The sequence below is a fragment of the Arachis stenosperma genome, chromosome 7 (assembly GCF_014773155.1).
Source record: "Arachis stenosperma cultivar V10309 chromosome 7, arast.V10309.gnm1.PFL2, whole genome shotgun sequence".
NCBI lineage: Eukaryota > Viridiplantae > Streptophyta > Magnoliopsida > Fabales > Fabaceae > Arachis > Arachis stenosperma.
This window is the reverse complement of record NC_080383.1, coordinates 81,336,347-81,348,453: the sequence shown is the minus strand read 5'-3', so window position 1 is coordinate 81,348,453 and position 12,107 is coordinate 81,336,347. Positions and strand designations below refer to the sequence as shown.

The 12,107-nt window shown below is 36.0% G+C and overlaps 1 protein-coding gene across 7 annotated transcripts in view; it reads left to right on the top strand.

The window, feature by feature from the left end:
• Window positions 1-748, top strand: part of LOC130941955 (cytochrome P450 72A68-like) — a 30,349-nt gene extending 29,601 nt beyond the window's left edge. For 3 of the 7 annotated variants that reach the window (XM_057870603.1, XM_057870604.1, XM_057870605.1), the window contains one exon: window positions 184-736. In XM_057870603.1, coding sequence (XP_057726586.1) covers window positions 184-615 — 432 coding nt within the window. In that variant the 3' untranslated portion in view covers window positions 616-736. Of the gene's footprint in view, window positions 1-183 lie in introns of all 7 variants that reach the window. The other 4 variants (XM_057870609.1, XM_057870606.1, XM_057870608.1 and 1 more) reach the window with 4 other exon arrangements.
• The last annotated feature ends 11,359 nt before the right edge of the window (window positions 749-12,107 follow it).

Sequence of the window (12,107 nt, the reverse complement as noted above, 5' to 3'; positions counted from 1 at the left end):
TCCACAACAATCACACTTATAAAAATCATAAATGACTAGATTTATAGATTTGTGATACAAAATTATACTGAATTTAGATAAATGTATATATAGTTTTTAAATGTTTACTTATTTAAATATTAAGATAATAAATAGAACTCTCATTGTTCGATACTTATTATTAATATAAATTTCTTAAACCAGGTGACTATGATATTATATGAGGTTCTCAGGTTATATCCACCAGTACTTGGGCTTACTCGAAATACCGGCAAAGATATGAAACTTGGGGACCTAAATTTGCCTGAAGGAGTCCAAATTTACTTGCCAATTGTTTTGGTTCACCATGATGTTGGACTTTGGGGTGATAATGCAAAGGAATTCGATCCTGAAAGATTTTCAGAAGGAGTTTTTAAGGCGACAAATGGCAAAGCTTCTTTTTTTCCATTTGGATGGGGTCCTAGAATCTGTATCGGACAAAACTTCTCGTTATTAGAAGCAAAGATGGCTTTATCATTGATTCTACAACATTTTTCATTTGAACTTTCTCCGGCATATACTCATGCTCCGATGGTTATGGCTACACTTCATCCACAATATGGCGCTCATATCATTTTACGTAAGGTGAAAATATAAAAATAATAATATGCTCGGGACATTTAGTTTTTATGATGAGTTAAGAATGTGCTATATTTGTTGTAAAATATTAAGGAGGGTAAAGAGAGAAAAAAGAGAATAAAAGAATACTATCATTCTTAATATTTTCTGAGATGTATATCTTATATTTGATACCTTCTGTAATAATACAATCAATTCAACACACTTGTAATTTTCTTAAGAAAACAAATTGATACGTTTCTTCACCTTGTGTTGTCGTGTTTTCTGAATATTCTGGTGGCTTAGTTTTTGTTTGATAAGTCTATTTATATTGCTACAAAGCTCTTCTTCCGAGCCACTTTCATCCACCTCAGTATTTGATCTTCAATACTTAATTATAATGTAAAACAAAAAAGGAAAAAAAAAACTATAGTGTGGTTCTGTTACTCCACAAATGCTGGCAGGTCGATAGGTGTTGGTCAAGACAAATTGTCAAATTGAATTCGAAGGAGGAGGTTGTTCTAGTAATTAAGTGAGCTTTTGGAAAGAAGTTGCCATCGAAGGAGACACATGTTTGAGAACTTTAAGTAAGAATCTGATTAACTTAGCAAATTGAGGAGGTATTTGATAAAGAAGATTCAAAATTTTGAAATCGAAAATCATTTTTAAACCGTCACATGATCAGGAAAAAGAGTGGGAACGGTTATTCACGTTCTTACACGTGAGAGTTTCATTTCAAATTAATCAATTAAGAAAATGGCTATAAATACTAGAAGGCTCGAAGTCACAGAGATTGAAATTTTGCTTCAGAAATTACTCACGCACACTCACATCCTAGAAACTTTCTGAGTCTGCTTTGAGTTAATTTTCTGTAGGGTTCTTTCCATTTGTTTTACTTTCCATTTACATTTTCTGCAAATTTTACTTTTCTCGCAAATTTATCTTTCAAGCAACATTTAAGTTCCATGTTCAATTTTACATTTCCGTATTGTTATTTCGAAATTCAAAGTCCTTTGATCTAATCGAAGGCATTTTATTGCTTTATTTAAATTCAATGCAGACCATTTCAATTCCAGTCGATTTTATCTTCAAAACCTTTTATTTATTGTATTTTCAGTATTTTCTTCTAATCCCGTCTAATTCGAGGAACTTTGATGCACTTCTAGAAAATTGGTACTCGCAAAAAAGGAGTTAGTTTCGCTCTCAAACCATTAGAATCGAACCACCATCGATTTGCTAAAAATCGACAAAATAATAGGTTAGGCCATCGATATATATTAAAGTTGAGGAGGGGTTCGACTAATGAATCAACCCGGAGAAATACAAGTATATGATGTATCGACAATGAGGATAAGATTGATCTGGTGGCAGAATAGGTTCTAAGAAGTGATAAAAGTGGTCAAGAGAGCAGTTATCACGATGCGTTTTAGCGGGAATGATTATTTCATTGAACCATAGGTCGCTCGACAAGTTTCATCAGAGGATTGGATGAACATATTTATAAATAGGATAGAAAATAAGGGTTGAGAGTTGGAAATTGTTTTCAGAAACACACTCATACAAATTCTCACATTTCTAGCGACTTTTTGAAACTTTGCTTTGAGTCAAATTTCTGTAGGTTTTCTTCTATCATTTCTTTCATTATTCTTTAAAATTATGTACTTTATGCTTTGCAGTTAATCTTTTCAACAAGTTTAAATTCTAGTCATTTTTATGTTCAAGATTTTTTTTAGTTTCTTTCCTTGTAAGATTTTGATGCATGGTAAATTGATATCCAAAAATAGGAGAAGGCTTTGCTCCTAGATATTAGATTTCGAACCAACCTAAGAAATTTCTTGTAAAAATTATATCAATTCTGATTTGCAGAAAATCTATTAATCAGGTTCAAATCTTTGCACTCAAACCATAACATTGATAAGTGAATATCTTATACCTTTTTTTTCTAGTATTTTCTAGTTGTTTTTAGTTAAATTTTATTAAGTTTTAGTGTAAAAATCCTCTTTGGATGCTACTTTGAATTTTTGTGGTAATTTTATGATTTCAGGTGAATTTTGGGCGAATTTGGCAAAGTCTTGTGCAACAACAAAGAAAGGATAGTAGATGCTGTCAACCCTAACCTCCTTGCATTCCAACGAGCATAACGTGAGCTGTAGAGGTTCAATTGACACAATCTCAACGGTATTAGAAAGCCAACTTTCAGAGCTTTCCAATGATATATAATAGTTTATACTTTTCTTCCAGAATCACTACCAAAACTGGCGCTAAACTCTGAGCCTGACGTTTAGCGCCCAAAAGGGACAGAACTAGCACCCCCTCCCGGCGCTGAACACCTTTTTTGGCGTTGAACGCCAGCAGGGCACCTCAGAATGCACTAATGTCAACCCCTTTGGGTGTTTAACGTGCACCCCTGAAGTGAAACGCCCCCAACAGTCCGAATCACTTCTCTTTGAGCCTATCAAGTGGATTTAGCACTTCTTAACTTATTTTATTTTCTTTTTGTAATTTTTAATTACAAAAATATCTTTTGTTTTGATTTAAGTTTGAATTTGAATTCTAGATTTATTCTTAGAGGTTTTTTCTATAAATTAGGGACTTCCTTCCTCCTGAGATCACGCTCCCAGGAGGGGAGACATTACTTTAGATCTTCTTTTACTTTTTTACTCTTTTTTCTCTTTAAGTCATGAGCAACTAAATCTCTTGGTTAGGGTTAGGAGCTCTGTTTATTTCTATGGATTAATATTATTACTTTTCTATTTTAATATATGTTTGATTCCATTCTAAGATGTATTTTTGTTCTTCAATCTAAATGAAATTGGGTGAAACGGAAGTATGATCCCTTTTTCTACATGAGTTCTTGCGAGTCCCTGACAAGATAGTATTGAAGTATAGCTTGAGAATACATCTCTTAGATGACTAATCCACAACTCGTTAGGGACATGAGAACATCTGTTCAGCTGGGATCTGGGGTGATTAGGGTCTTCGTGGTATAAACTAGAATGCTGAGCTTCACCCTCATTCAAATTGAATGACCACTGACCCTGGCTTTTGATGAGAATCAGAGAAGATTAAATTACCAAGGAATTGGGGTTTAATCACTTACAGTTTGCCATAGAATGATTCATTCATTGTTAAAATAGTTAGTAAGAAGTATGAATCCAGAAAGATAAACATCTCCAAAACCTTAATTGCTTCCATATATTATCTCTTCTCCAATCTTTAATTGCTTTTCTTTACTTTCTTGTTTTATGCGCCTATGATGAGCCGCTATTTATGGTTTATTTTGTATTGAATTAAGTGGATTTTATCATCTATTCTTACACGTATTCATATAAATTGCATGGTTTTATAAATCCTTCCGAATTTGTGCTATGATTGAAAACATGCTTCTTTGGCCTTAAAATTGCTAATTTTAATCCTCTCTTATTACCATTTGATGTCGTGATATATTTGTTAAGAGTTTTCAGGATTTATAGGGCATGAATGACTTAGAGGATAGAAATGAAGCATGCAAAAGTAGAAGGAACACAAGAAATTGAGTATTTCAGAAGCTGGTAGCGACGCGTACGCATAGAGGACGCGTACGCGTGACGAGCGTCACATGCCACAGTAAAACAAATTCGCTGCGGGTGAATTCTGGGCTGCTTTTGACCCAGTTTCAGGCTCGAAAATACTGATTAGTGGCTGCAGAGTGTAGTTGGAAGGGGGGATCCATCATTCATCATTCATTCATACACATTTTTAGGTTTTAGATGTAGGTTTTTAGAGAGAGAGGCTCTCTCCTCTCTCTAGGTTTTAGGGTTTTTATCTTGTTCCTTCTCAAATTCAGATTTTCACCTTACTTTAATTTAGTTTCCTTCTATTTTTATTTGCTCTAATACTTTAGTTTATCTACTTCTCTTGTTGATTTCTTTATGTTGCCAATTTAGTTTATGAATTCTTCTTGTTTCCTTTAATCCATATTAATGCAATTTATGTTTTCATGTTTATGATTGCTTTCTTTAATTTGTTGTTATTGTTTTCTCTTGTAATTGTTAGTCTTAGATTTTACTATGTCTTGTTAGTTTTCTATTTTTTTATTTTATGCCTTGCAAGTGTTTGATAAAATACTTGGTTGGATTTTAAATTAGATTTTTATGTTTTTGACTTGAATTGATTATTTAGAGACTCTTGAGTTATCAAAAGTTTTTTGTTGATTGGTGATTGAAGATTAGCAGTTAGATTGAACTTCACCAAAGCTAGTGTCTCACTATGGGTTGACTAATACTTGTGAACTCAAGTTGATTGTATGCACTTGACCTTCCTCCATTGGTTAGAGGTTAACTAAGTGAAGGCAATTCATATTTACCATCACAATTGACGATGATAATGAGGATATGACTTCTAATTCTCAATCCTTGCTAGGAGCTTTCTTAGTTATTAGTTTATTTTTCTCGCAATCCATATTTTCTTGTTCCTTATTTCAAAAACCCCAAAATATACTTTTCCATAACCAATAATAAAACACACTTCCCTTCAATTCCTAAAGAGACCACCCGATGTTGAATACTTCGGTTAATTTTATTGGGTTTGTATTTGTGACAAACAATCTAAACGTTGATTGAGGTTTGATTGTCGGTTTAGAACTATACTTGCAATGTGATATTTTTGTGAAATTATTTACCGACATTTTTCCTCCGTCAAATTTTTGGCGCCGTTGCCGGAAAATTGTAAATGTGTCCCTTATTATTGGTTATTGTGAATATTGTGAATATGTTTACCTTTTCGTTTCTTTGTTAGTTATTTCTAGTTTTAGGAGTTTATTTTCATTATTTCTTATTAGTTTTTGTTTTTATTTTTTCTTGTTACTATGAATTCTCACCACTTTGGTTATGAGTTTGATTCAAATTATGTTGTAGGGAATGGAAGCTATAATGAGAATATACATCAAGGATGAAACAATCAAAGGTAGGAGGAGCCTCAAGCTTATAGACAACCAACTTGGCAACAACCTCCTCCAACATACTATGAGCAAGAGCCATTCCAAGATGCATATCAATCCGATGGCTATGGTGGACCTCCTTGTGACTACCAACAACCACCACCACATGCCTATGAGCCATACCCTCAATATAGCAATCAACCATACTCACAAGCCCCACACCACCAAACACTTCCATATGACCCTAACCCATATCCACCATACCAACCACCTTATGAGCTATATGAACTATACATAGAACTACCCTAATTCCAACCCAATTACTCCCAAGAACTACCACACCTCAATATACACCACCTCTAATGTATGCAAACTTTCAACCACAAGACGAATTTTCCTTTTCACCACAACCCTCCATGGAAGAATATCCATGTCCATCAATCTAAGAGCAATATGATCCTACTTATGTTAGCGAAGTGGAGCAAGAACCAAAGGATCGTCTTAAGGAAGCAATAGATCGGTTTCAAGCAATCATCCGTCAAAAGTTGGACTCATCGGATTCATGTCACAAGCAAAACATGTCTACGGAAGATTGTGGAAAAGCAACTGAAGAGAGGAGCATGAAGGAGATCTTGGAATCTCAAATTGAGAACAATGGATTGGAGTGTGTTGTGAAATAAGTGGAAAAGATGGAGAGTGTTGAACCGCCACATCTTTATCATGATGAACCACCCTCCTATTATGAGCCCTTTCTCCCATATAATGAACCCTCTTATTCAACCCAAGTCCCAATAGATGATTCTCTCACTTCACTACTTCAATGAAAAAGAGAGATGCAAAGGACAACACTAGAGTTTGCGGCTGCCTTGATCGAGTTAGTAAGTCGATTTGCTTCCCAATGTTTGGACACTCAAGGAACTCCCATGGCTACATGTGGATAATCTAATGAAGAACGCAGCATGAAGGAGAGATTAGGAACTCTGGTGGAAAGTGAAGAATGTGACTTTATATTGAAACAATTTGAGAAAGCCGTAATTGTTGAAGAGGAAGAAGTGGTCGAAGACTAATTAGGAGATGTTGAACCTCCATGGGAATCTAGAGTTGTAGAGTATTCCTCCAAGAAGCTTGAAATTAATGTTGAGGAGGGTAGTGCACAACCTCCAAGGCATATTCCCTATGAAGAATTGGACGGAATAGATCAAGAGGTAAGTTCCCTTGGTAATGATGATCATGAATCAAGCCCTCCTAGTAATAAATCTGCATCCACAAGTGAAATTCTTGAGTTAGAAGAGCCTTCTCCCGATGAAATTGAAAGCAACATTGAGGTAGATTCCTCTCAACCTCATATTTATTATTTGAGTGACGGAGAAGAGTTGGATGAATCCGGTGAGAAAGAGCTTGAAAGTGAAGAATCTTTTCAAAAGGTGGAAGTCTTTCGGCAAGGATTGACGGTAGTTGAATATGCTTTGTCAAGATCGTTGGAAACTTCTCTACCTAGGTTGCCATCCACTCCTTTATTTGAGTGGGTAAAACTTATCTCTATTAGCTTTATTATCCCATTTGAGTATGGTATTCTTGAAACAGATGGCCAGCTTAGGAGGCTTTGTGGAATTAAGCGTAAGAGAAGGATATTTAGTGGTTGGAGTTGCAAATCAAGACTCATCAAGATTGAGATTTCAAGAGCTAGATCCAAGGGTGGACTAGTGATCATTTGGTTGGATCTAAGAGAAGAGTTTGGTACTTCATTGAGAATTTGGATTGCTTGCCATCCGATTGGAACCATGATGATCCACTTAAAGACGGGTGTAGAAACAAGATTAGGGATCCCGGCATACAAGAGGATCAACTTTGGGAGCTCAAAACTTGTGAAAAACTTCATTAAGGCTTTATGAATTTGCTTGGAAATGTTGGAGCTGGAAGAGGATCAATCATTCATTCACTTTCGTTCACACAATTTTAGGTTTAGATGTAGGTTTCTAGAGAGGGAGGCTCTCTCCTCTCTCTAGGTTTAGGGTTTCTTCTTCCAATTTCTCCTTAGCTTCAGGTTCAATCTTCCTTTAATTTAGTTTTCTCTTACTTTTATTTGTTTAACCGCTTTAGTTCATCTTCTTCTCTTGTTAATTTCCCTTTTTTGCCATTTTTTTGTTTATGAGCTCTTGTTACGTTTGATATTTTTTAATGCAATTTATGTTTTCTATGTTTATTGTTACTCTCTTTAATTGTTAGTCATTGATTCTTACAATTGGTTGTTTAGATTTTATTATCTCTTATTAATTCTCTATGCTTTTATTTTGTACCTTCCAAGTGTTTGATAAAATGTTTGGGTAGATTTTAATTTAGATTTTTATGTTCTTGACTTGGATTGAGTAATTTAGAGACTCTTAAGTTATCAAAAGTCTTTTGTTGATTGGTGATTGAAGATTGCCGGTTAGCTTGAACTTCACCAAAGCTAGTCTCTCACTATGGGTTGACTAAGACTTGTGAACTCAAGTTAATTGTATGCACTTGATCTTCTTCCATTGGTTAGAGGTTAACTAAGTGAAGGCAATTCACATTTACCATCACAATTGACAATGATAATGAGGATAGAACTTCTAATTCTCAATCCTTGATAGGAGCTTTCTTAATTATTAGTTTATTTTTCTCGCAATCCATATTTTCTTGTTCCTTATTTCAAAAACCCCAAAAATATACTTTCCCATAACCAATAATAAAACACACTTCCCTGCAATTCCTTGAGAGACTACCCGAGGTTGAATACTTCGGTTAATTTTATTGGGTTTATATTTGTGACAAACAATCTAAACATTGATTGAGGTTTAATTGTCGGTTTAGAACTATACTTGCAACGTGATATTTTTGTGAAATTTTTTACCGACATTTTTCCTTCGTCAGCCTACAACAACAACAACTCTTTTTCTATTTGCCTGACTAAGTCCAGCAAGATAACTATTGCTTGCTCAAACGAATAATCCTCGTGGGATCGACCATCACTCACCTGAGGTAATACTTGGACGATCTGGTGCACTTCCTGGTGAAGTTGTGAGAGTTCTAATTTCGCGCACTAAAATTTTGGCGCCGTTGCCAGGGATTGTTCGTGATTGAAAACTAACAGTTGTCTTGTTGCTTAGATTAGGTATCTTTTTATTTTTTCTATTTTATCAATTTTTAACCATTTATTTCCTCTTGCTACTCACACCCAAGGTCCATTTCACTTATGGGAGGCAAATATCTCTGAGCACCTCACGGAGGATAAATGTTGGTCTAGAAAATTCAATGGTTTTCAAGCTCGAATGTCGCAAGTATAGCCTAAACCAACAAGTAACTGATGAGCGGATAATTTGTATGCTTTTTGGCATTGTTTTTAGTATGTTTTTAGTATCTTTTAGTTAGTTTTTAGTATATTTTTATTAGTTTTTAATTAAAAATTCACTTTTCTGGACTTTACTATGAGTTTGTGTGTTTTTCTGTGATTTCAGGTATTTTCTGGCTGAAATTGAGGGTCCTGAGCAAAAATCTGATCCAGAGACTGAAAAGGACTGCAGATGCTGTTGGATTCTGACCTCCCTGCACTCGAAGTGGATTTTCTGGAGCTACAGAAGCCCAATTGGCGCGCTCTCAACGGCATTGGAAAGTAGACGTCCTGGGCTTTCCAGCAATATATAATAGTCCATACTTTGCCCAAGATTTGATGGCCCAAACCGGCGCTCAAAGTCACCTACAGAAATTCCAGCGTTAAACGCCGGAACTGGAATAAAAATTGGAGTTAAACGCCCAAACTGGCATGAAAGCTGGCGTTTAACTCCAGAAAAGGTCTCTACAAGAAATTCCTTCATTGCTCAGCCCAAGCACACACCAAGTGGGCCCGGAAGTGGATTTTTCTGTCAATTACTCATTTCTGTAAACCTTAGGATACTAGCTTTTACTACTTATAGGATCTTTTGACATTGTACCCGCACCTTATGACCGCATAACATTTTGTACACGTTTCTTTCCACAGTATGAGCCTCTAAACCCCATGGTTGGGGGTGAGGAGCTCTGCTGTGTCTTGATGGATTAATGCAATTACTACTGTTTCTTATTCAATCATGCTTGCTTCGATTCTAAGATAACACTTGTTCTTAATCCGGATGAATGTGATGATCCGTGACAATCATCATCATTCTCAACTATGAACACGTGCCTGACAACCACCTCTGTTCTATCTTAGATTGAGTAGTTATCTCTTGGGTTCTTTAATCGGAATCTTCGTGGTATAGGCAGGACCTGATGGCAGCATTCAAGAGAATCCGGAAGGTCTAAACCTTGTCTGTGGTATTCTGAGTAGGATTCAATGATTGAATGACTGTGACGTGCTTCAAACCTGTAACCTACTGGGCGTTAGTGACAGACGCAAAAGAGGGATTCTATTCCGGTAGGGGAGGGAACCAAACCGGTGATTGGCAGTACTGTGACAGAGTGCGTGCATTAGCTTTCACTGCGAGGATGGGAGGTAGCCATTGACAACGGTGAAACCCTACACGAGCTTGCCATGGAAGGAGACTTGCGTGTTTGATGAAGAAGACAGTAGGAAAGCAGAGATTCAGAAGATGGAGCATCTCCAAAACCCCAACCTATTCTCCATTACTGCAAAACAAGTAACCATTTCATGTTCTTTTGCTTTTCACAATCAATCCTGATAATTTCTGATATCCTGACTAAGATTTACAAGATAACCATAGCTTGCTTCAAGCCGACAATCTCCGTGGGATCGACCCTTGCTCACGCAAGGTATTACTTGGACGACCCAGTGCACTTGCTGGTTAGTTGTGCGGGATTGCAAAAGTGTTATTGCAATTTCGTGCACCAAGTTTTTGGCGCCGTTGCCGGGGATTGTTCGAGTTTGGACAACTGACGGCTTATCTTGTTGCTTAGATTAGGACTGTTTTTCTTTTTTTGTTGGTTTAGAGCCTTTTAGTTGAGTCTAGTTTTATATTCTAAGTTTGGTGTCAATTGCATGCTTTTGTTTTTCTTTTAAAATTTTCGTTTTTTTTTAATCTTAGTCCCTTTTTGATTCATAAAAATTCTAAGTTTGGTGTCCTCTTTGTGTTTTTCTCTTAAAATTTTCGAAAATTTAGTGTTTGATTTTCTAAAAATTTTAAGTTTGGTGTCTTTTTGTGTTTTTCTCTTTCCTCTTTTTAAAAATCAAATCTTTTTCATAAAAATTTTTTCAATCATATCTTTTTAATTGCTGTTTTCAAAATCTTTTTTTTACTAATTGATTCAGTTCTCAATTTGCTTTGATCTCATTGTCCCTTTGATTTTCGAAATTTTTTTTTATTTTATTTTCCTTTTGTTTTATTTTATTTTATTTTAATTTTTTCAGTTATTTCAAAAAAAAAAGAAAAAAATAATAAAAATAAGCAAAATTTATCTCCTTGCAATCATTACCATTTCCCTTTTGTCCATCATGGACTTAAGTGGAATTGATCAGTCCAGAAGGACTCTGGGGTCATATGCTAACCCCATTACAGCTGCATATGGGAGTAGCATCTGTATACCTCCCATCAAAGCAAGCAGCTTTGAGCTAAATCCTCAACTCATTATCATAGTGCAGCAAAATTGCCAGTATTCGGGTCTTCCACAGGAAGAACCTACTGAGTTTCTGGCACAGTTCTTACAAATTGCTGACACAGTACATGATAAAGAGGTAGATCAGGATGTCTACAGACTATTACTGTTTCCATTTGCTGTAAAAGATCAAGCTAAAAGGTGGTTAAATAACCAACCTACAGCAAGCATAAAGACGTGGAAACAGTTGTCAGACAAATTCCTGAATCATTTTTACCCTCCAAAGAGGATGACACAGCTAAGGCTGGACATCCAAGGCTTTAAACAAGAGGATCATGAATCCCTTTATAATGCCTGGGAGAGGTATAGAGGTATGCTAAGAAAATGTCCCTCTGAAATGTTTTCAGAGTGGGTACAGTTAGACATTTTCTACTATGGGCTTACAGAAAAAGCTCAGATGTCTTTAGACCACTCAGCTGGTGGATCTATACACATGAGGAAGACAATTGAAGAAGCTCAAGAGCTTATAGACACTGTTGCTAGAAACCAATATTTGTACTCTAGCAATGAGTTCTCTTCAGAAGAGGAAGTCATGACAATAGTCACTGACTCTAATCCTCAAGAACAGATAATGGAGCTTAATCAACAACTACTCCTGATGACTGAACAGTTAGCAGAATTTAAAGAGATGCTCCATGAAACTAAAGTTGCTAATAAAAGCATAGAACTACAGTTGAATCAAGCAAAACAGCAAATATCTAAACAGATAACAGAGGAGTGCCAAGCAGTTCAATTGAGGAGTGGAAAGACCTTGAATAACACTGTTCAAAAGAGCAAAAAGCCAAATAAGGAACAAATGACAGAGGACAACCAACCCACTGTTCAAAATCCCTCTGAGGACAGTAAGAGCCCAGAGAGGAATATTGGCGTTCAAACGCCAGAAAGGGAAGGAAAGCTGGCGTTAAACGCCCATTCCTTGCCCAGTTCTGGCGTTCAAACGCCAGAAAAGGGGGAAAAGTTGGCGTTAAACGCCCATTTTCCACCCATTCCTGGCGTCCAAACG